The sequence below is a fragment of the Ambystoma mexicanum genome, chromosome 5q, assembly GCF_040938575.1.
Source record: "Ambystoma mexicanum isolate Mex_15411 chromosome 5q, UKY_AmexF1_1, whole genome shotgun sequence".
In the NCBI taxonomy this organism is placed as follows: Eukaryota; Metazoa; Chordata; class Amphibia; order Caudata; family Ambystomatidae; genus Ambystoma; species Ambystoma mexicanum.
This window is the reverse complement of record NC_090933.1, coordinates 1,302,691,991-1,302,717,498: the sequence shown is the minus strand read 5'-3', so window position 1 is coordinate 1,302,717,498 and position 25,508 is coordinate 1,302,691,991. Positions and strand designations below refer to the sequence as shown.

At 46.4% G+C, this 25,508-nt stretch overlaps 1 protein-coding gene across 1 annotated transcript in view; it reads left to right on the top strand.

Moving 5' to 3' along the window:
* Positions 1-25,508, top strand: part of BOP1 (BOP1 ribosomal biogenesis factor) — a 696,945-nt gene that overhangs the window by 566,066 nt on the left and 105,371 nt on the right. The window contains exon 10 of the mRNA XM_069621900.1: positions 19,571-19,640. Coding sequence (XP_069478001.1) covers positions 19,571-19,640 — 70 coding nt within the window. The remainder of the gene's footprint in view (positions 1-19,570; positions 19,641-25,508) is intronic.

Sequence of the window (25,508 nt, the reverse complement as noted above, 5' to 3'; positions counted from 1 at the left end):
CCTTTATGGAAGAGGTTAAAAGAATGTATCTCCCCATCACTCACCCAGCCCCTGGGTGGGATCTAAATGTGGTTTTAACTAGGCTCATGGGACCCCCTTTTGAGCCTATGCATAAAGCTAGTCTGAAAGACCTGACCTACAAGACAGCCTTTCTAGTAGCTATCACTTCTATCGGAAGAGTTAGCGAACTACAGGCCCTCTCTGTCTCAGACCCCTTTGTTACAGTCCACAAAGATAAAGTAGTTCTGCGCACTCATCCCAGATTTGCGCTGAAATTTATTTAGAAGTTCCATGTGAACCAGTCAATCGAACTACCCACGTTCTTCCAGAGACCTACTAACGTGGCCGAAAGAAGCCTTCACACACTAGATGTGCGCAGGGCAGTCATGTTCTACATGGATAGAACTAAACCACTGAGGAAAACTAAACAATTCTTTGTTTCAGTGGCAGCTGGTAGAGAAGGGGACCCTGTCTCTAAATCAGCAATATCAAGGTGGATTGTCAAATGTATCACACGGTTACCCTCTTGCAAAGCGAGAACTGCCCTTCAAGCCTAGAGCACATTCTACTCGAGGCACTTGGGCATCCATAGCATTCATTGCAAATGTTCCCCTAGAGTCCATTTGCAAAGCGGCAACTTGGAGTTCTGTACACACCTTTACAAAACACTATTGCCTAGACACTCATTCTAGGTCGGATTCTCAGGTGGGACAAGCAGTACTAAGACATCTTTTTTCTACTGTTCCTTCTCACAACCCACCTCCAACTCCGGGTACTGCTCGCTAGTCTATGCACAGCATGTGATTCTAAGCAGATTAACAAGCATCAGAAGACAATGCATTACTCACTGTAAAAGCATTTCTGATGGTTGTATCTGCTTAGATTCACATGCGCCCTCCCTGCCTCCCCGCTCGGGGTGGAAGGAACATAGACTCCTTACTACTTTCTCTCTTCATGTACTCACTCATTATAGCCTTGGGCTCCCTCATGGCAGAAAAAATACAATCGGAGGGACCTTGGCGCGTGAGGGATTTTGGGTACTACACACGTCACGATAGGGATAGTGTTTCAGACACGCCTATGCCGACGTCCCCTTTCAGTCCCCCGAAAGACAAGATGCAATACTCCACGGTTACCACTGGATGTCGGACCATATGCACAGCATGTGAATCTAAGCAGATACAATCATCAGAAATGCTTTTACGGTAAGTAATGCATGTCTTATCTGTGTCTCTGCTGTTTCGCACTTTCCTCCTCTCCCCCTTCCATGCACTGTTCCCCCTTCCCTATCCCATGCACTTGCGTGTTCTCAAGGTCACTGGGCCTAGTAAGATTGTTATTTTTGTTCTCCCCTGTCCTCCTCCCCTCCCTTGTCGCGCTCTGAAACACTTCGTTTACAAGCGCAATATAAATAAAATATCAAATCATATCACATAATCGCAGTAATAATAAAGAAGGGACATGGCCACAGGAAGAGAATCTTGCATGCATCTGAGTCTGGAAGAACAGGAGAAACAGGGAGGCACTGAAACCACAAACTTAACAACGCTAAGATTTTTTAAGTATAAAAATATCCTCGTTATTTTAGCCTTTTAAATGGCATTTCTTTTTTTAATGCAAGTTATTGACTTTGAAAATTATAATTTCTTATGCAAATAGATGTTTCCTATTTCATCACAATTCATGAATCTACTAAATAAAAGCACAGCTGGGATATTAACACAATTGCCAATGTTTGTTGTTAATACTCTGGTGACCTGAAGCTGCCCATCTGATGTATTTCTCACCTATGGCCAGTCTGCACACATCCAGTAACACTCTTGTACTCGACATTCCTCCGTTGGATATATAGAAACCACACACCTCTAGTGCAGCACCTTTGCTACAGCTACACCCTCTTCAAGGCCAGATCACGAGGGCTCACAGAGTGATTTAAAGCCGGGTGTCAATAGTGCAGCAGTTCTCATTGGAGGCACATTCCAGAAGCCTAGTATTTTATCAGTTCCAAACTCGTTAAAATCTGTGAATGCCTACACCCAAACGCTCTTGGTGTAGCACAGAGGCACTCATAACCCCCCAGGCCAGGCGTTAAATAGTTGTTTGCAACCTAGTACCTCCAAGTCTGCCTCAAAGGGCTCTTTTATAATCTGCAAAAGACGCACACATCTTTTCAGCTGTAGCCCATGTTTTAGTCCTTGCCAGTGGGTACAACATGGATCCCCTATCTGAACCCATTGGAATGATGGAGATCTGTCATAACATGGATCCCCTATCTGAGCCCATTGGAATGATGGAGATCTGTCATAAATGGATCGCCTATCTGAACCCATTGGAATTATGGAGATCTGCCATAACATGGATCCCCTATCTGAACCCATTGGAATGATGGAGATCGGTCATAAATGGATCGCCTATCTGAACCCATTGGAATGATGGAGGAAGCAGATCTTTCATTGCTCTTGAACTTCACAAGTATAGCAAATGTCATATGGGAATACGTCCCTGGTCTCCTTCCTCATCCCGGTTCAGCTCACTGCGAACAGACGGGGATGCATTGTTTGCCTGTGGTCACACTACGGTAGTCCATGATGAGTTCTCCACATCTCGTGACAATGGCTGACTGGTGCGTTGCATACCAGGCCACTTCCTGAGAACTGCTAGAGTCCGACATATACCTGCCATGAACCTTGAGCACTCTTTTGAAGGTCCGAGCAACCAACAGTTCTAATCTTTCCCCACACAACAAAAATGATGATTCCCTTTGCCACATTTGTTTGTTTTTGCGTGGGTTTGGATTTCGGGGTGTACGACAAAACATAACGAACATGTATGTGGGGGTAAAGGCTTAAATCTTGTGGGGAAATGGTTGGGGTGGGATTTTAGGGGTGGAAAACGGGGGTTTCTGCCCCCCCCCCCCAAAAATCGTTTTGTTTTTCGTTGTAAAATGTTTGGTATAAGTGCATTCTTCATCAACTGTGTTATAAAGACATGGAACCGGAATTCAGAGCAAGAGAAGTTTTAGAACTGTCCCAATGCAGGCCAATGACATCACATTGCCTGAACATGCAGCTATAACCTCTGGCAAATTGTAAGCATGAACGCCAACGCGAGCTTGAATGTTTTTATCCATGTTTCATACTTTGGGATCTAAGAGCCTTAAAGCAAAGAAGGGGTTCCTCTGGAAGCCGCTCTAGTCCCGACTTCACTCTTGGCATAGAGCTCATGTTAAAATATCAGCAAGAACAGTTTCATTCCAGGTGCAACTTGCAACATGAAAGTCTTCAGCGATCAATGGCCCATGAAAGAACAGACACGCTTTCCCTTCGTCACACAGATGTGCATGTCCATTCACACTTGATCCCCTTCCTCCGGCCCATATAAATCCAGGTTTTCCATCTGTAGTCCTGTGTTAGGTGGGGTCTCTTACACATTCCCTAGACACCAGAGCTACTGCATCTAGTTTCCATGAAACGGATTTTTCTGGGCTTGCCTATAGAATTAAAATCATTCACAAAAACAGGAGCTTATACAATTGTAGAATGTTGAAATTCATCAACCGCTGCAGCCCTAGCCACCACCTGGCTGGTAAACCACCTGTTACCCCTGTCCTCTAAGGGAGGAGACACCTTAGCAACTAAACAACAATGTGCTGTCTGCAGCTTGCCCGAAAAACTAAAGGGCATTGACCAAACTGACGGGGAGTCTTGTGGCCCGTTGTCTGCCCCATCTCTTCCAATGCTGCCTCCTGCAACATAGGTATGATTGCCTTGTATTTACTCTGAATCCTCAATGTCTCCTCTGTTTCTTGGCTGAGGTCTTTCTGTCGTGGGAAGCTTTGTTTCCTATCCTCCACTCGTTAAGCCTTTTTTCTTGCGATAGCAGTTTAGACATGGAGCATCAAGTGCTACTGCAGCATGGCCTCGAATTGCCCAGGAACCAACTTGACTGCGGGGGTGCTGATTAAGTCGAAGGGACTAGCAAAAGAGGAAGATGAAGAAACGAAGACACAAAAGAATGAGAGAAATGTGTGAAAGCAAGCAGAGGGTCACATCCTATCCCAAAGGAGTATAACGTGGTTAACCAGAGTCTGAGTCTGTAGTGGGTGGAGGAACTAGTGTGTAGTGTTGATGAGGTACAGGTGAAGTCAGATTTTAGAGGGAAGCGAGAGTAGCAATGACCCCGAGGTATGAGGGTGAGTTGGCTGTCAGGGAGAAACGTGAAAGGGAACATGTGGGCCAGAGAACCAGGACCCTGGGAAAAGTTGGTGAAATCCCTTGGAGGAATACAGTAGGAGTTCAGGTTTCATATCTGGCTAGGTTTGTAGGACGATTTCACAGACTGCCTTCAACCTACCCCGTTTGCCCGGATCTGTCGGGTCGGGTTATCCTTTGAACCCAAGGAATCCTGAGGGATCGGGGAGACTACACCTCATACTCAAACCCCCTACACACTAGCATGAAGATCACAGTAGAGAAAGGTCACCCATAGAGACAGTAGGTGACTGGAATCAACAAGAGATTTGGTTTGCATCCAATTGATCTTTTGTAGGTCCAAGATCTGGGAGGGAAGTCTGACCCGAGAGGTAACTGAAGAACATTTTGTTGTTTTGTCTGTGTTTGGTGCTTTCCAGCAAAGAGAATACCATTTTATTTATTTATTGCATTTTTTGGTAGCGCCCAGACCCTGAGGTATCATGGCGCTAGATGGATTACAGTACTTGGTACGTTGATATGGTCAGGTATAGACCAGTTTTAAAGAATGCATATTTATACATATTTGTTGAATAAGACAGTTTTGAGTTGCTTGTGGAATATGTGATAGGAGGGTTCCTTTTGGATACAGGGAGGCAGAGTTCCAGAGAGAGGGGGCTGTGGTGGGGAAGCTTGTTCTCCCGGCTCTTTTTCTGGTGAATATGGGAGTAGTCTGTGAAAAGGTGGAGGATGGCGGCAGATGGTGTGTTTGGTGCTCCTGGAAATGCTCTAGTTGAGGTAGGAGGGTGCTTGGTTATGGATGCAACAATGTGGGATAGACAGAATTTTGAAGTCGATGCGCGCTCTGATCTACTGAGAGAAAGGGGGAGTGAAGCAGAGGGAGGAAGAAAGGGAATTGGGTGTCGCTTTGTGGAATAGATGGTGCTCTAGGGAGAGCTGCGATTTGTGTCTGGGTTCCCTATTGCCTGCAAGAGTGTCCTATACTACACAACCCATTACACAAAAGCAGACTAGAGTCCGGTGTCTGAGCCTTCCTTGATGACACGGGTTAGAGGCACAGACCCGTTTAATGAAATGCAGGGGGCATTAGAATGGGCAACTGGGGGGGATGAGCAAGATATTGCCTCTGCCATCGGGAGAACCCAATTGCTCCAGGCCAGCTCCCCTGCTTCCATCATGGTATGCTACTGTGGGGGTCACTACTAGTCCACTGTCCGCCTTCATTTGGTTGAAAGTAGAGCGGCTTGACACAATGGCCATTTCACCTTGGAGCGAAACTCACCACAGCTCCCTGGATGCAGTTGGCCAGCCATTGGCTTGCCCTCATCTAATCGGGCCTTGGCCTGCCAGGCTGTCTGATGCTAGCACTGTTGATGCTTTTTACTATTTTACATTAATTTCTTTTATGTTTTCTGCACCATTTCCATGTACTCGCTCCATCAGGTAGTCTCCTCCAAAATGCAACACAGCTTGTAAACTGAAGCTGCATCTGCTCTTCTGGGGTTTCCTCTCCAAACACACCCTCTTTTTTTTGTTGTTGGGATTTCGATGCTGTTTTTGTCAAAGCCGCCTTATGGCTTTATATCCTGCCAGTTATCCAGCAGTCTGTTTAGGTTTCCTCTTTTAATGTTTAGTCTCACAATTGTAATCTAAGCGATGGGCCATGGCTGTGTATGCACTTTGATGTTCCATGAAAGAGAAACATCGCACTTGAGCCAGTATGAGTTACCCCGGACAGCCTGTAAGTATCACCTGACCTGCCCCTTGCAGATGTGCTTTGTCCAGCGAAGGTTGAGCAATGGTTTTCCGCTACAAGTTTTCTTTAAACTGGGATATATTTGGAAATATTTACTCCTTTGACTCAGTTAAGGAGTTTCTTCTTTGGCCTTGTTAGGAAAGATTTTCTTTCTGCAACTTTTCTCCAGTGGCTTTAATGAAGCCCCGCACCCCCAGCATATCTGATTAGTGTCCTTGCTGATTTTCTTTTTGTACGCGCGTGAGCTCCTTTGCGTCACTCTCCTGCTTTTCCCTCCTTTTGTTTGTGGTCACTGTTCAGTCCCTTGATCAGGAATGTCTGCCTTTATTTTGTACCCACATTATTACTCAAAATAACTACTGCTCATGGTAGAGGCCCTGTTTTTGAGCCATCGTCTTTGTTGGCCATCTGCTTACCACTTAAGGACATAATTGCTTTTCGTTTTTTGTGTGCACGAACTGACTGAAACTGGGTCCAGTCCACGCTTCAGCCATGGCACGTCCTGTTGAAGTGGCAGGCACTGCTTGATTTCACAGCCTCCACCTGTTTGACAGTGGATTGGGACAGCCTTCAGCTCGAATAGATGAGAGAGGACCTGGGTGCATTTACCCACAGGTTCCAAGCCTCGGAAGCCGAAGAGGAAACCAAGAGCGCCAGAGGATTGCTGCAGCGACCAGCAATAGCAAAGCCATCTTGCACATGCTGGACCTTTTGCCTTTAGCTCATGATGGAAGACCTGCACTGCAGAGACCTTCATCCTGGAGCCCAACCCGTCCGAACCCCCCTGCACCTCAGCATCTGACCTGCACTTGCCTGGAACTGGACTGTACTGTTGCATCAGCACCTTTCCTCCTCCTCACTGGAAACATTGATGGCATCCTTAGGGGTCTGCTGTGACCTGGTCATCCTGCTGATGCCATCTCTCACCACAAGGACAGGCCTCCTAGAAATATTAGTCTGAGCAAGCTGCTCCTGAGTGCTGACTCTGCCCTCAAGGATCCTCCCGTGGTGCGAGTACCAATGAGTCTCACACTTTGTGGAAGCTTGGAAAGCACACCCTGTGAGCCTTCAGCAGCTTCATCTCCAGTGAGCCCTGTTGTCCCTGCTGATTCCCCATACAAGGGTGTTTGTTTCACAGGTAGCTTTTATCTCCAAAACCCTCTATCCCAATGGACATGAATTGGGCATAAAGTCCTTACTAAAAAGTAGCAACATTACCGTGCCATTGGCAGTCGAGCCTCGGTTTGATGTCCTCTCCCTACAGTCACCTAAGGCCTGCGGACGGGAAGGCTACCTCCAACGATGGCTGAGGGCCGAGTGGGAACTTCCTACCTTGACCTTCTCCAACAAACCACATTATAAGGCCAGCCTGTGACATATTGAACTCCGAAAAGGTCATAGATTGGACTTCTAAAGTAGTTTTCTTGTGTGTTAATGTATACTACTCATTTTAAAGAGTTGTGAATCTGCTCTCAACGTTTCCTCCCCCACTTTCGGTAGCTTAACAGAAATGACTGTTGGATTCTACAGTGAAGGATGACTTGTTTTGGGGTACCAAACTATATATGTACATATGCTAATAGTGATTTTACTTACGTGATGCTTTCTTGTATTTTATAAAAAAGCATATTTTTGTACTTGCCTGGGCCTAACTGACTTTTCTCCTCGTAATTCTTTTTCACACCAAGCCTACCTCTTTGGGTCTAGGCCGTCACTACTCCATCGCGCTTTGATCAAAGACTGAAGTGTAAACTTGGTTGCACGCTTAAGTTGGATCCTGAGAGCCCATCACCAGAGTAGGTTCTGAAAAAACCTTGAACTGACAATCTGACTCTTCCAGCAGCCCACAATACTCCCAGCGGCCTCACTAGATTCCAGTTTTGAGGAATCGGGGCTGTGCAGTGTAATGGTTCCAGGCCCCGCTACAAAGATATGCTACGGAGCATTTGAGGTGCAATGGAGGGCTTCAACACAAACCTGAAACCGTGTAGCCTTTTTATTGCAAAGTGATAAGCAAGCTATTGGATGTACTGTGCAGCGTAGGAGATGTGGTTTTTTCAGCGGGTGCTGCAAATGTTGAGTTTGCACGTTCAGCAGAGAACAGGCCTATTTTTCAAAAGTGCACACCATACAGCTTATCTTGTATATACTCTTCAGTTACGCATTACATATGAAAGCTTCTCTGAGTGCCTCCTTTTTTTGGGCAATCTTCTTATTTTGTGGTTTCCCTTCCTCAAAGGAGTCTGTTTTTCAATTTAAGTGGCTAATATTGCATGCTGGTGACTACCTGCTCCAAGCAGTGCATTCAGATAACCTGTGTAATCTCATAAATGTATATATTGAGTTCCTGTTATTGCTGTCTGGGAGTTCAGGGTTCGTGAGAACACGTTTAACCTCCATGCTGAAGATGATCCAGGACCACAGCTTGCTTTGGATTTTGTGAAAGGACAGGAGATCACGAATTCTACCAGTAGGGGGATATTCAAGACCATGTGTTACCAATTGTGAAGTTACCCCCTTTGGTGCCAATTGACGCCCTACTGCCCATTTGAGATCCCTCTGGGTGTTGGGGGTTTGCATCTGCAAATTCCTCTTGGAAAAACTCAGATGTTCGGTTTACCCTGCGGTACCGGCTGACCTTTTGACCCCTGACAAGAATATGGACACAAAGCCATAGGAGGGCTGCATCCTTGATACACGGAAAGGTTACTGTGGACCACAAAATCCTCCAAGAAGGTAGTCCAACTTGCATCTTTGAGCAGTTGAGTCTGTCTCCCTCCAGGTTCATAGTACCACTGAGGTCAGATAGTTTGCCACCAACAAACTGCAAAACCCAGTGACTCTTCTGATCCTCATTCTAAAACATCACCAGTAAGACAGCTGAGTATATTCGGCACTGGGCTTGATGCCCAGCTTCATCAGTGAGTGCACATCAAAGCACACCACGCATGAAGGGCATCGACACTTGCACAGTGTCTAGTGGTGAAGGGCCCTTCCTTTAGAGACCATTGATATTTCGGATACAGAAGGTGATTCTTCTTTCAACCCATCGGATTATTTCACAGTCCCTCCACAAGAGCGTTTTGGTTTTCCTGCAGGACCTAATCGTCTCATTCATCCTTTTTCTCTCGAAGACCTACTTCCTTAAACTGCTTAGGACCTTACTGCTCCCTTGTTCCTCAACATGCAGGGTGCAAGGCCTCTCGTTTGTAGTGTGTATCATTATACAGAGATCCAGCTCCTTAACACTCACCACTCCGGGATTCTTCCACATCGCCAGTGGTATCAAACATGGAGGACAATGTTATTTTTGGTCTTTCCATGTCAGAATTCGACATGTTTGGAAAGACTCACTTAAGCAGTCATCCAGAATATCTTTTTAGACTCATTTTTTTGGTGCTCTTTGCCTCAAAGTTAATCAGGATGGGGAGGCCTTGGCACTCAATACTGGCTGGCGTCTCTTGGGAACCTCCTACAGTACCATAATTTCCAAATCCTTGAACACAAAATATTACACCCCAAGTATTAGCCTGTTGTTTTATGGGGACATTTGCTGCTCAGTTGTTTTTCCCATGATCAAAGGGAAAGGTCCATTATAGAACCTGCCCTCTGTTAGATCTGCCCTCTGTTAGATGTTGAGACCTAGGAATACCTGTGTAGGAAGTTACCTAAATGCACTCCATTTCTTTTGACACATACATTCTGCCACTGTTTTAGAGGCCAACAACATTCAGAACTGGGATGCCCAAGAAGAATTTTACTAGTGGCTCTGATGGCAAGAAAGCTGCCTTACAGCAGCGCTAAGTCCATAAGGGTCTATCAGACACAACTGCTCGCTGTTGGCAAAGCAGTGTGCATGAGTAGGCATGTCTACCTTAAGACTTCCTCCTGACATTCAAATATATAAGGCCAAGTCAGACATACAATGCGGGGTTGGCTGCTGCCATATTGTCATTTTTCAGCAAGTCCGATTTCCAAACTACCACAGGCTTTAAAACCACACAGTATACACGATGGAGCAAATCTACTCTTCTGAATTGGCTATTGCGAAGAAAAAGAACAGTACTCCTCCATCCCGTCCTTTCCCCTCCAGAATGAGACACCATCCTATTGGGATGGCACTAGAGACTTTTCGCACAGCAAAGTCCTTAAAATATGTATTCATTTCAGCATGATCCAGCATATCTGTGTGGGGCGTTGCCCCCATGCATGCGTTGCCCCCATGCATGTGAGCACCACCTCCCGGTAATGCCTACCAGACCCTTTTCTGTGCAAACTTGATCAGATGCCTGCACAGCAGTGATCTTTTTGTTTTCTTCATTGTACTTTCACGTGTCCTTTTTGTAATTTATACTTCGAATGGATTGTCCTCCAACGTATTCCTCATCTTTGTGTCCAGCTGTGGCAGCGTCGGAAAAAGAATTCTCGGCATAGGCCGCCATGCGTCGATGGCGTTGAGTCGATGTCCCTTGAAGGCCTCAGTCGAAGGTGATGTCCTTGGGTGTACAAGTGGCACACGCCGCGCCCGTTGGCCTCAGTTCCGTTTTTCTGCAGAACGTGTTGCTTCTGAGACTCGGCGCACCTAGTTAGTATATTTCTACTACGTAGTTCGTTCTTCAACAGAAAGTCGATGTCTTCATCATCAACCCCGACTACCCCTCGCTCGGGTTTCAAGAAGTGCAAGAAATGCAGTTAAAAAATGTCGATCACAGACCTGCATCGATCGCACCTGTGGTGTTTGGGAGAAGGCCACGACATGGAGGCCTGCTCGAAGTGTCAGACGATGACGGGTAAAGCCCTGCGAAAGAGGATGGGGAAATTACAGGAGGGTCGTAAAACCAAAACCGACCGATCCTCGACCGTCTAGTCCGGAGTTCATTCTCCTCGACGCAGAAGTCGGGAAAAGAGATTGAGATCCCGAAGTGGCTCCCGCCACTCATAGTCTTCGGAGAAGCTATCGAAGAAGCGACACCACCGGTCGCCTTCTTCGTCAGACGAATCCCCCAGGAAGTGTAGGTGTCCCACCAAGCATTCTTCTACAGATTGGGAGACATTTCGCCGAAAAATGCTTTAAGTGTTTCAGAAGGCCAAGCTTCTGTCCGTGCCTTCTACAGAAGCCGGTCGAGAGAGTTCCCGTTCAGACACTTGCATGCCCTCTAGCCTGGGTGATCGAAGAAAAACCCATTGAGTACCTTCGAGGTCTCCGATGAGTCATTCGAGTCGTGACGAGCGCTCAATCTTTGAAGGTGGTTGTCGAGGCCTCAACGCCATCAGCGCCGTTTACATCGATGCCCTTGTCGACCCCAAAACAACTGCTGCCCAAGATTTCTAAGGTTTCAGCCTAGCCCTCTGAGCATTTTGCAGCAAAAGAAAAAGCTACAAAATCAAAGCCTTCCTCAAAACTGCCATCTCCTGAAAAACCTTAAACTCCTTTACCCAGGAAGGAGTATTTTAAATCCTCGTCTTCAATATTTGAAGAAGAAAGATCTGAGGAAGAGGAGGTTCCTTTTGGTCTGGTGTTTGGTTCTCCTAATGTACCAGAGTGTTCTAATCTCTGTAGAAAGTAGAATGAAAGAACTTATTGACAAACTGCACAATGCCAGTGGTGTGGATACATCGCCAGAGACTGAGTTTGGCAAACCAGAGCCAGGCAAACACGCTGACTCTTCTTATCGACACATAATGTCAAAAGTGGTATAGTATTTAGGCTGGGCCAAACCACCAGCTCAGTTTATTCAGGATGATCTTAGACATTCTAGACCAAGGTCCACCTATAGACCCAGTTTTAACCTTCCATGTGGCCTTACAAAATAGGGCGGCCAAGAATTGGGAATCCCAGGATTCTATCCCTGCTGTGGATAAATCCCTCACTAGAAAATCCTGCCCTTTCATTAGCGACCCCGGCTATCTGTCCAAACACCCCACTCCTGAGTCTGGTGGTCCAGGCAGCCACAGCTAACAAGGCGGCGTACACTACCATCCCTCCGGATAGGGACGACAAGCATGTGGACGGATGGGCACGCAAGGTATTTTCAGCTGGTAGTATGGCTTTAAAGTTGCCAACTCCACTTGTGCCTTAGCCGAGTTCTCATACACTCTGTGTGGGAGTGCATCTCCATGGTGGCAGAGCACATACCAGAAGGGGAGAAAAGGGAGGGTTTCCTAGCCATCGTTGGAAATGGAAAGGAAGCCATCCAAGAATCCCTTCAGTCTGGATTGGACACTGCAGATGGACAATCTTGGATGAGACGATCCCATCGTTACTATTCCTCATATGGAAAGGCGAGAGGAATGGCCAGTCAGAGGCCAAAGGAAAATCCCTCTTGGTGGACGGGGTAAAAGTGCAAAGCCAGCTCCAGCTACAGCGTCTTTGCCATCAGCAGCTGCAGCAACCGCCTCAAAAACGCTTTAAAAGCTTGCATCACAAAACACCAGTGGGGGGCAACATCTGCAAGAATGGCGAGACATTACTTAAGATGCCTGGGCTCTGGAAACAATAGCCCAGGGTTACTGCCTTCCATTCTTAACGCAGATTCACAACAATCCACTGGGGAAACACTCTTTGAGGATTCCAGATCCACTCCTTGTGCAGGAAATATTAACCCTGCTAGAGAAAGGTGCTATAGAACTGGTACCTGGAGCGGAGAGGAACAAGGGTTGGTATTAACCATATTTTTTGATCTCCAAGAAAGAAGGAGGACTGAGACCCATCTTAGACTTGAGATACTTGAACAAGTTCCTCAGGAAGGAAAAGTTCAAGATGGTTACTCTTTCTCAGATCCTTCAGGCCCTCCAACTTCAGGATTGGTTGGTGTCATTCGACCTTCAGGATGCTTAATTTCATGTGCCATTCCATCTCAAGCACAGAAAATACCTGAGATTCGCCGTTGGCGGCTCGCACGATCAGTGTCGAGTCCTGCCATTCCAGTTGACCTCCGCCCGAGGGTCTTCACCAAACTGATGGTAGTGGTGGCAGCGTATCTCAGGACAGGGGGGGGGGGGGATTCATGTTTACCCTTACTTGGATGATTGGCGGATCAGGGCACGCTCTCCCGAGCAAGCCCTGGATCATCTCAAGGTCACCTGCCACACTCTTCACAGACGGGGCTTCTCCCTCAATTTAAAGAAGTCACAGATGACACCTTCCCAACGGCTCCAATACATCAGTGCTGTATTGGACACATCCTTGGGAAAGAGCTCGCCACCCAAGGCGAGGGCTCAAGACATTCCTCAGATGGGTTCCATATTTCAAAGTGCCCAAAATCTTCCAGCCTACAATTTCTTGAGGTTGCTTGGCCTCATGGCATCCTGCATTTTTATGGTGCCAGAGGCCTGCCTAAGAATGAGATCCATTCAATGGGCTCTGAGAACTCAATGGTCACACTTCTCAGGAAGGATGACGGACCTGCTCCAGGTTCCAAGCAGGGTCGCTCAGGATCTCCTGTGGTGGGCCTGCGAGGACAATATTCTGAAAGGAGAACATTTTTGGCAACCATGGCCGGGATTACAGTAGTGACGGTCTCTTCACTTACGGCATGGTGAGCCCACACCAACGATCTGACAGTCAGCGGTCGTTGGTCTCCATCACAGTCCAAACTACACATCACCCTTTTGGAGCTGAGGGCAATCGGACTAGCACTATAGGCCTTACTGCCCTCTGTACGGGGAAAGAATGTCCTGATAATGACGGACAACACAGTGGCCATGCATTACCTCAACAAAAGAGGAGGTGTAGGGTCACTACCACTGTGCAGAGACAATGCAGCTCTGGTACTGGGTAATTCAGGAAGGAATCTCCTTATCGGCAGTTCACCTAGCCAAGGAGGAAAACACAACGGCGGACGCTGTGAGCAGGCAGGGTGTAGTGTCCCACGAGTGGCAACTAGCTCAGGAAGTCCTTCAAGAGATCTTCGCCCTTTGGGGAACCCCTCAAGTAGACCTGTTTGCGACCGGAAGTGTGAAAGGTACTGCTCAAGGGAATTTCCTCAGAGAGGAGCTGTAGGAGACGCGGTTGTGGTGGATTGGGACTTCCCACTACTATACGTGTTCCCTCCGATCCCTGTTATTCCTCCAGTAATAAGGAGGTTGAGACGGTTCTGAAGCTGCATGATCCTAATTGCCCCTCATTGGGCCAGGAGAACGTCGTACCCAAACCTTCTAGACATGTCATCTGTCCTCCGATCCGTCTTCCGCAGAGAGAGAATCTTCTCTCACAAAGGGAGGGCCAGGTTCTCCATCCAGAAGTCAACACCCTCAAACTTCACGCTTGGTTTCTGAAAGGCTGAGATGCAAGGATTGGGTCCCTCCGGATGACGTCATGGAGGTGTTGCTTTTGGCAAGGCGGCCAGCAACTAAGTCTCTGTACCGTTGCTGTTGGAACAAGTTTTGCAACTAGTGGAGAGAGAAGAATGTTGATCCTTTTCTATGTTCAATTCCAGAGGGGGTATCTTTCCTCTTATTTTGGCACATAAAGGTCTCAATGTTGGGACCATTAAAGGTTATCTGGCAGCGCTTTCCATCTTCAAGCGCTCCTCGGGAGAATGCTCCTATTTAAAATTCCCTTGGTGATTCAATTCTTAAAAGGGCTCACAAATGTGTTCCCAACTTTTTCTTTTCAAGTACCAGTTTGGGACCTTAATTTGGTTCTAAAGTTTTTAATGTGTGCCCCATTCGAGCCCTTGCACACATGCCCATTGAGGCTGTTAACCTTTAAACCCATATTATTGGTTACATTAACATCTGCACGTAGAGTGAGCGAGTTGCAGGCACTTTCTTCTAGGCCACCCTATACTGTGTTCCACAAGGACAAGGTTGTGTTGTAGGTAAGACCCTCCTTCCTACCTAAAGTTGTATCTGATTTCCATCTGAATCAGAAAATTGTTCTGCTGGCGTTCTACCCCCGCCGCATCCTGGTAAAGAGGAGGAAAGGCTCCATTGGATGGACCCTAAAAGAGCTTTAAGCTTTTATATTTCTAGGTTCTCCAGGCTCAGAGTGGATGGCCAACTCTTTATTGGGTATAACGGAAGACAATTGGGTCAAGCTGTTTCAAAAAAGACCTTATCAAGCTGGATTATACTTGGCATCTCAGAATGTTACAAATTGGTAGGCAAGGACCCTCCAGAAGGCTTGAGGGCTCATTCCACCAGAGGTATAGCCTCTTCGGCAGTCCTTCAAAGGGGTGTTCCTATTAAATCAATCTTTGATGCAGCAACTTGGTCTTCACTGCATACATTTAGTATTACTGTCTAGATGCTTCCCACTCCCAGGATGTTGCCTTTGGTAAGGCGGTACTGTATTCAGCCTTATAAATGCCGACAATTTCAAATTCTACGCCCTCCTCCAAATTCTGCAATACTGCTTTGGGAGTCTATCAAAGATGAGGAATATGTTGGAGAACACAATCCATTCGAAGAACAAGTTACTTACCAACTGGTAACGTTCTTTCGATTGGATGTTGATACCAGAGGTCGAAGTGAGCAGGAGCGGTTGGGAGCCGTTTCGTTTTAAAATAACTGTGTAGGAAGAAGTTGAAACTTGCACTTTCAGTGCACTGCACTGAATGGTCCCTTAAACAGCAGTTGCAGTTTTTGGGGGGGTTGTATTGTGTGTGGGAGGCGGTGTGGTGATGGGGTCTGTGGGGAGTGGGTGGAGCCTAGCAGAGAACATAGTTCCCTACTTCTTTTCGTACACTTCGACCACTGGTTGATACAGTAAAGCAAGTTGATGGCAAAGGTGATAAATTGGTCCGAGCTCAGCAGAGGAAGTCCGATTTGAAGATTTTGTGTCAAAGTGGATCTGAGAAGGATCCAGAGTGAACCGTGAGTCACCCGAAAAGTTGGATAGTGAAAATCCTGAGAACAGTGTGCTAAAGTGGATCTGAGCCCAGCGGAGGGGGATCCGAGGTGAATAATAAATCGCCTAAGAAAATAGTGTATATGTGAAATACATAAAGGAAAGGAACTTTGTTTGTTGCATCAGGCCGTCTGAAAGAAGAGACCATGAATGGCAAAGAGACTTTGGCACAGGCGACCATGATGTTGAAGTTTTGAACTGCACCCTCGTGCTAGAGAAGCCAGAGACTGTGCTAAACTCCAGTGTGCTGCCTTGTCCTGTGCTGTAAACGTGGTGAAGGGAAGCCTATTTCTTGAACACTTTTCTTTTGCATAACATTATTTCCCACGCTGTTTGTACGTAGAGGTAAGGAATGGCAATAGTTTTATTAGTATAGGCCCTCTTATTTTCACAAGACCCCACTAGGACTGCATTAATATTTGATGGTTGTAGCTTGCTCCTAGCTTTAGATTTGGGTTCGGCGTCTTCAAACCCAATTGATGTTCATTAAACACCCTTGAACTGTGGTCACTTGTGCCTGTCTTACTGTTGATACCTTGCCTTCCTTACAGGACCCACACTTCCAGATTTCTCGTTATAGGGCTTTACAACAGCCTTGTGTCAGCCAGAGCCAAATAAATATTCAGCTGTTACGAACCATTTTCCTGGCCCTGAAAGCCTTTCTTCGTATCATCTCTGGCACGGTGCTAATAGCTCGGATAGACATCACCTTCATGTTTTACAATAATCCTGGGGGCACCAGATCCCTTCTCTTAAGTGCCCTAGCAGTGGAAATGTGGGAGTGGGTTCGGATAAACCACATCCTGCTGAGATTAGTTCACCTATTTGGTGTGACGAATCATCGGCTGTCATCCCTTCTCCCGTAGGGGGCCCTTCCATGAGGTAATGGAAGTGAGGCCGCTACCCGATATTTGGTACTTTGCGGGAGCATCTCGTGGGGAGGGATCCCTACAGGCGACTCTTCAGGGAGAAAACTGTTCAAAAAACATTCCAACCTCCCTCATACTCATTGCCTGGGCACAGTACACTCATCCTCCACACACCCATAAACTTGTGGAAAGTAGGTAGTCCGACCCTTCTGAGAACCACTGAGACGAGGAAGAGTAGTGACTACTTGACTATAGTATGCTGGAAAACTGGGACGAGGAAGAATCCAGCAAACCCAGTAAGGAGTGATCATACTTTTACTGGGACAAAGATGTGCAGAGCATTGAATAACACCCTGCAGAACCACAGTAAACATCCCAGTCGCTATGGACATAGTGCAAGCATAAAATCTGAGGAGGGACTCGATAGAGCCGAGCCCTCCCTGGATGAACCGCGAGAGCCAGCACAGTCCAGAAAGGAGGAAGAAGGCAGACTGGGGCCCCGAAGTGGGAGCAAGATGGTCCAGAGCTGGTCCGGAGCAGAGGGTCAGCTCTGCAAGCTAGGAAAGGAAAGGTCCGGGCTTTTCTGAGAAGCAGGAAGTGTGGAAAAGAAAAGCCCTACTCGAAGGAGCAATGTCGCTGCAGAGCCGCCGCAGACTAAAAAAAGACCACAAAGTTCGGGGAAGCACCGCAGCTGACCGCAGGCACCAAGGGAGAACCGGAACCCTTGCAGACCACAAGACAAGGTACGTAGGTTGCCGGGAAGGCGCTGGGGCCCCGAGAAGGTGGTGGGTATCCCAGAGGGAGAAAGAAGCTGAGAATACAGGGTCTGGAGGAAAATAAACTTTGGTATATTATTGAGCAGCACAATAATACTTGGCAGGAGAGTGAACCGAGTCCATCAGCAAAATTAAATCAAGTCTGGGACATGCACCCATAAGAGAAACCGTTTAAGAGTTTGTGGAGAAATATAAAGGGGGTCTGGGACCTTGCAAAGTAGTGAACCAGGTATAGGAGAGCCTGCAAAAGGGAAAAACTTCCTCCAAAGTACATCTTCCTCATGGCAGTACCTGGCAGGGGAGCACACCAGGTCTGCCCAACGAGAGCCTGTGGGTCGGACTGGACACACAAAATAAAGCCAGAGAAGGGCCAGGGGAAGGGAGTCTTTCCCCCTGGTGTTAGTGAACAATGAGAGAAGCCAAGAGAAGGGTGCCCTTCTCTTGGCATTGGGAAGAACCTGAGAAAAGGCCTGGGAAGGGAATTGGCTCACCCTGATGTTTGTGAATATTGTGTGAGAAGCCCAGGGAAGGGAACCATTTCCTTGGCATTGTAAGAAGTCCAAGAAAGACCAGCAGAAGGGAGTCATTCTCCCTGGCATTGTGAATTGTACAACAAAGGCCAGGAAAAGGAAGTTGTTCATCCTGGCCCTGTGAAAAGTATTGAGAAATCCAAGGAAGGTTGAGGGGACACTGCACCATCTCTGCCTAACTCTGTGAAGATTCAAGACTTTCTTGTCCCATGTGCATTGGTGGAGTGCCAGTCCAATAAAGCTTTTGGGACGTTTGGTTTATACGTTTTTGGAACCCTTTTCCTTTTCCATTACTTGAAAGTGAACTTTGGTTTACCACCCAGAAGAAGGAAGCCATTCTTCTGGATCAAGAAGATCATCGCTTTATTTAGTTTGACTTAGAATCTGAGGGAATGAAATGGGGTTTGACACACAACGGTGGACAACTTGTTTTGTGCGGACCACCTGACAGAGTGCTTAGTATTTTGGTTGAGGCAAAGGAAACCCCTTTTAGTCAAAGGGTCATGTAGGGGTTTCTTGTTTTATTTTAACATAATACAAGTCTATAACGAAAAATATGGCACCTGTGCGTCAGTCTCCTACTCTGACACCCTTACACAGGTGAGAACAATGGTAAGGCGGACAGGTTGAGCAGACTGGAGCAAGTGAACCACAAGGGGGAGCATCATCTAGGGGTTGAAGAACAGCTGTTCTACCCCTGGGGAAACCCCACAGGTGTGTCTTTTTGCATCTTTCATCAACACCAAGAGGTTTGCCTCAAGAAGGGGTTGTGGGGGGTCCGTTTTCTAGGGGAAGGTTCCCTCACTCCTTGGACTGAAATGATGGTTCATGCCTCTATTTGTAAATCCAGATGTCACCTTACAGCAGCTTCAAGGTGCTCAGTTAAATTAACCTAACAAATTATAAACCACATTATACCAAAATAAAATGACATTAAAAAGTCACTACAGTACACTGTTGTAATTTTACCATAGATTAATTTTACGATCAACTTTAGATGAGTTATGCCTTTACCCATATTCCACTCATCCGCAAGTTGATTGTCACATCAAGGAATGTTTTGCTTTAAACATTCCATCTACACCACCATCTTCTGTGAAGTAGCAAAGTTCATAGCCAGTATTGTTGAAAGAGATTAAAAATCTTCTGCCAAATGGCAGAGAATTAGTTCCAGAAAGCATGAGGGGTCTTGGCTTTTACTCTGGCCAATTCACATCCTGATTTGTTCTGAACGGGAGAACAAGGACAAGGAGTACTAGAATCACCATGAAGGTAATTTTTCCTTTTGTATCCATATTACTTGGATTAAAAAAAATTTAATTCACGCAATCCAAGTTGCTTAGACGTTTGTCAGGTCAACTGGTGTATAGCAAGTTGACATTGAACGTTCAGATTAAGTTCTTTCTCCCAACCTTAATGCAGCTTCTTATGCTATGTGTATCATTCAGTAAGGATATTTTTAATCTCCTTATTGTTTTCAAGTGTCTGCATGGCGGGGGGCATGTATGACACATTACTCATGAATAAATGTATGTCTTCATTTGTTTACTTCTTGTTACTTCATCTCTTCTGCAGGTCTACAGAGGGCACACCAACCTGGTGCGCTGTATCAGTGTCTCACCAACTGGGCAGTGGCTGGTATCCGGTAAGTTATCGCCTTGACTTTTCAAATTGGGAAGAATGCGTAACACAGCTTGATAGTTTAACTTATAAAGCATCAACACAAATCATTCGCTCACTTGTTGGTTATCTGCTAGTGCACACTGACATTTGGTATTTTACAGTATAATGCATCTCAAAGGTTATCCAGCGAGGGAGGGTGTGGCATCCGCTCCCTCCTCTCCCACCACTCACAGATCGATACAGGAATGGCCTTGTTAGATTTGTATCCCCCCACCTGTCCCCAAAGATGTGAGGAATGTGTAGAACTGTAAAGTCTCCTTTGGTCAGGTCCTCGGCCCAGTCGGGTTGAAATTGGCCTCAGTGACGTCTAATCATTTTCTTGAGGCGAGACCAAGCAAAAGGCATGTCTTCAGATGAGTGGATAGAACAGACATTAACTTCAATAGTTAAATTAAACTGACAAAAATTCTGTGCTACAAACCATTCAGTGCCTACTTTATCAATTATCGAAAGCATTGTTTGTTTTTAAATAGTATACTGACTCAAATGATAGCTTTTGGATTGATTCTGCTACGTATACCTCACAGGGTGGATGGATACCTTTACCTCTTACCCAGGTAAATGAACTGTTCAAGATCAAAGTTCTCTCAAGGCATTCGGGCAAAATTATAAGTATTTGCATACATTCATACATTATTTAAAAGCAGTGTTGAATAATTGCAATAATTAATAGAAAACAAAAGTCAACATTATTGCATAAGTATCCTTGTAACCATCCAGTTTAATGTTTTTGTGAACCAACGCTGATGTACAGTGTTTTGCATCCATGACTTTCAACTCTGAACAATTTTGTAAAGCTGAATCGAATTACTCTGCTTGTAATTCCTCTTTCGACATTTTTAGTCACGTACGATCTTGTTCACATCACAAACAAAATTTTGAAATTTAAAACCAGTTTGCCATCATTGGATATTTCATAGATGCACATGCTGTGAATATTTACTGTAGTCAGGCTGGGAATCCTAGGTAACCTAGAGCAGTTTAAACTTCAACTGAAACCTTCAGACACTTTTGTGCTCTAGCATAGTCACTTTGGGTCAAACTGCCCACAGCCAATTGGAACAGCTCCCTTAGTTCCACCCCTAGCGGCCATCTTCAGATCTTTTATTGCAGTTCGTGTTGAGAGTCTTCAAACATCTCTCTACATCCATTACTTTTGTAAACTCCTATATTTCATATCATTTTTCGACTTTGATGACATCCTTCAATGACATGTCTACACCCCTGACAGCAGAGGCGGTTTTGTTGCCGAGTGCTGCTGCGAGCAATTCATTGCCGCCTAGAATTTACGCTCTCCGGTGTCGACTGACGTTTTGGGCCTACTCCTGGTGGAGACCAAGAGAAAGAGCTACTTTTCAAGGCATGTGCCCATTGTGGATTAAAGAAAGTCTTCATGGTAGTTCGTCATCAGGATTGCCTATATTGCCTGCATCCACACCACGTAATACAGGATTGTAGTATTCGCCAAACCTTTGTAAACCAAACCGTCCGGGATCATCACTGAAGGCTCAGACGCCGGTGAGGCCCCATACTCGGCTTCGGTATGTAGTCATGCTTCACTTATGCAGGGTCATCCGACGCAGCGAACCACCTTGAGTAAGAGGTTAAGGCTGCATGATGACCCGTCTAGTGGTAGAAAGAGTCAGCACAAGAATCCGTCCATGGACATGCCTTGTACGCCAGCAAGGTCATTGAAGGTACCCAAGATCAGTCAACCCTCCATGGCAAAGGACACAGGGGTGGTGCCGTCTACGTGGCCACCGTCATCTTCACCTTCTTTGTCTTCGGTACCAACATTTCTCCCACCGTCACCTACTGCGAAAGCAGCTTCGTCCTCACCGTTGACGGCCAAACCTGTCATCGTCCACCACGACCAAGGCATCCACATCATAGACGACACACTCGCTCCTCTACATCAGTTAGTTTGTTCTGGTCCCATTGATATCCCAACCCCTCTTTACCCATCTAGGAGGGGGGGGGAGGTGGCAATTTTCAGAGCCACTACAATTACAGAACACTGAATCGGAACAGGATCCATGGGACGATGTGGCCTCTGTTCATACAACGGGAATGAATGAGTAGGATGACTTCATCCCGTCGACAGCTAACCTGACGACATTCCAGCCAGGGATTCTCCCCCGGATGAAATCGGTGCATCTCACTCGCTCATGGACAGGGCGGTGAAAATGTTTAGACTTACATTGGGGGAGCAGAAGAAAGACAGTTTACTGTACCAATGGCGAGAACATCCGCCCTGAACATCCCCCTCCTGGAAGATATCTGGGAGGACGTCCTAGTCACCATGGCACACCCTGCCATGAAACTGGCAAAAAAGGACAGATTTGACAAGAAGTACAGAGTCCAAGACTCTGCTCCTGTCAGCCTACGCACACAGGCCAGGTCTAATAACGTAACTTCTGCAGCGCGAAAGAGCTCAGCTATTAAGTCTTGCTCATGCTCTGTCCCTCCAGACAAGGAGGCTAAGCGTTTGGACACATTTTGCAAACTGGTGATAATGGCTGCCACCGCAATCAAGGCAGCTAATGTAATGGCCGTCCTTGCTGGCAACGAACGCAAGTTGTGGTATAAGCTGGGGCTACTGCTAGCGTTCCTCCCGTAGGACAAACGTCGGGAAGCTCTTGACATTTTCCATGAAGGAGAGGCAGTGACCGATCACGCCATTACTGTCCATTGACATTGCCGACCCAGGTGTCTGTCAGCTCGGTAATGGAGCTGTGCTAAGGGAGCAGGGCTGGTTTAAAGCAACCAACGTTTGTCCGGAGGTGCCCTTTGATGGTATAGGCCTTTTTGGGGGAAAAAGGTTGATGAGACTCTACTCTGAATCAAAACGGACACAGAGACTGCACGCTCTCTAGGCACATTGCAACAGTGGCGCCAGTCCTTTCGGAGTGGGAAAACCCGATTTGGCAGGACATCACAGGCCTATCACCTCTCAGAACAATCCTCCAATCGTACCTCTTCGTACAAGACCCCAGCATACCAGTCAACAGATCAGTGCACGGGAGATCCCTGTCGTATAGTGGCACTCACCGCTGCCGTGGCTCCTCCCAGTTCCGGAGCCAGTCGGCTAAGCAGCCGCGATTCGTCCAGAACCTCTCCCACTTCAGCATCCCAGTGGGAGGAAGGTTATCACAGTTCGTTGACGAATGGACAAAAATCACATCCGACTAATGGGTACTACTCCAGCAAGGTAATTCCCTGGATGACACAATATCGCCAGATATTCCTCCTGTGAACAAGCCGGAAAATCTTCACCGTCTGCTGTACCAGGAGGTACAGGCTTTGCTACGCAAGGCTACAGTGGGGAAAGTCCTTACTGCACAGCTGGCCTTCAGAGTCCACTCTCGTTACTTCCTATTACATTACAACATTTCTACCAGAACCTAGGCTAAAGACAGAGATAGCGTTGGAAAGAATAGCCTTCCTCTCTTAGGTGAATAACAGCGTCTTCAGACCTCTTAAAAATTTGTAAGGATCTTTGACTTTGCATAATATCTGGCAGTTGGTTCCAGAGTTTAGGCGCTATTCTGAAGAAGGCACCATTCTCGGCTTTGGATGTTATGCATCTTGGTTGAGCAAACGTAGTTTTGAGTACAAGACCTTAATGCTCTTTTATTAACCTCAGCATTAATATATGTCTGCAAATATGCTGGCATCAATTCTATTGGACATTTAAAGGTGATGACGAGAACCCTAAATTTGATCCTAGCTTCAATAGGTAACCAGTGAAGAGTGCGCCTGGTCTCCGATAGGTGGTTGCGCCAGGAAAGGCATAGGACAACTCTGACCGCCCAATTCTGCGCTACCTGGAGCCTGTGTAATTCTTGCTTGCTGACTGCCAACAGAAGGCTACAACAGTAGTCTATCTTAGCCCCTATTATGGCCCGAGCGATGGTTTCAGCACTTGACTGCGTGATTAGCGGCCCAAGGTGTGATGGGAGCTTAACATAATTAACTGATGCTGAAACAACGGCAGTTACATGTGCTTTAGTTTAGTTTATTATTTGTAGAGCGTGCCAGACCCTGGGGCATCAGGGCGCAAATGACAGGAATATGCTCAACTTAGTTACAGGTACATGGTAAGTAAGACAGTACAGGGACATCAGACAAGTATCAGTAGGCAGATATATACAAGGCAGGATCTAGGTCCAGAAACAAAGTTTTACAAGTGCAGGTATTCTTGAGAGGATATAAGATAATAATATACACAGTAATAATATACAGGCACCAGGAGCATTACATTGCAAGGAGAAAGAAGCAGATTCAAATAGCCTGGTAATGGGTGCAAGTAGAGCTTCAGCTTTAGTCATTGACAATGTCTGATCGAGGGTAACTCGTAAAACTTTGGTTTTAGGCAGGGGGGAAATGATGTCATCGCCTAGTTTGAATGAACAATACGTCTGATTCAGTTTACGGACAGAGTGTGAACTACCGACAATCAGAAGTTCGGTCTTGCTCCTGTTAAGGGCTAAGAAGTTATCTAGCATCCATTTCTCAATTAGGTTGAACATTCTATTAATTTCCTGTTCGTCCTGCCCATGAAGACATGTTAGGGGGACGACACATTGTGTGTCGTCCGATTAGTTTGAAAACATAACCCGCTCCTCCTCTAGCATAAAGAAGGGAGCCATGAAAAGGTTATACAGACAAGGAGATGTACTAGCCCCCTGTGGGACGCCATAGGGGACTGGGGTGGGTGAGGCTTCTGCTACGTCCGAGCAGACTCTGCTGCATCTGTGCTCCAGAAAGGAGCCAATCCAAGATGCTGCTGAATCTGAGAAGTTGGCAACTTCTTTTAATCTAGACTTTAGGATGGTGTGTTCGAACAAATTAAACGCAGCCGATTGATCTATAGAGATTACGAGAGAGAGCACCCTTATCCACCTGACCAAGTAGTTTAGATTTCAGCTCCAGGCGTGATGTCTCTGTTCCGAAAGGTTTCCTAAATCCAGACTGGTGGAAATGAAGAATTGGGGTACTGATTCAAATGCTCCGTGATCTGATTATAGGCGACCCTATTCAATATTTTAAGTAAGAATGGCATATTGGAAATGGGATCATTCAGGGGGTTGTCCCTGTGTAATCCTGTTTTTTTAAGAATGGGAATAACCATTGTTTTAAATCATCCGGTACCTTGCCCCCCTTCAGTGAGGCGCTAACAAAGATAAAAATTGCTGTGAGTAAGCGAGGGGTGCAGGATTTGATTATCAAAGAAGAACATGCATCCCCTCTGCAGTGTGAGGTTTTCATCTGTTCAATGATTTTTGTTAATGCCATCTCAGATATCAGATGAAAATTGAATAAGGGAACCGCCGGGTCGCCCAGATGGGCTTTCGAAGGAAAAAGGTCCCTAAATGAAAATCAGGGGATGGGAGACCCATCTTGGATCTTAGGGTACTCAACACGTTTCTCAAGGCACAAACCTTCAATATGGAGACACTGCAACAAGTCCCCTCTCAGTTGCAGCAAGGTGGTTTCTTGGCGCCCCTCGATCTGAAGGACACATTTTCACATTCCTGTTGAAAACTTCATACCGCTGCTACCTACGTTTTGTGGTGGCAGGGGGGGCATATCAATTCAAGGCTCTACCATTTGGTCAACGATCGGCCCAAAGGATTTTCACAAAATGCCTCACTTCGGAGGTAGCACATCTGGTGGAGTAGGCATACACGTCTACCCATATCTCGACGACTGGTTAGTGCGAGCCCAGTCTTATAACCTGGTGGTGAGGAACACAGCATCCACGAATCACTATCTAGAGTTCCTCGGGTTTTCAATACATTTTCAGACATTTTATCTTGTGCCAGCA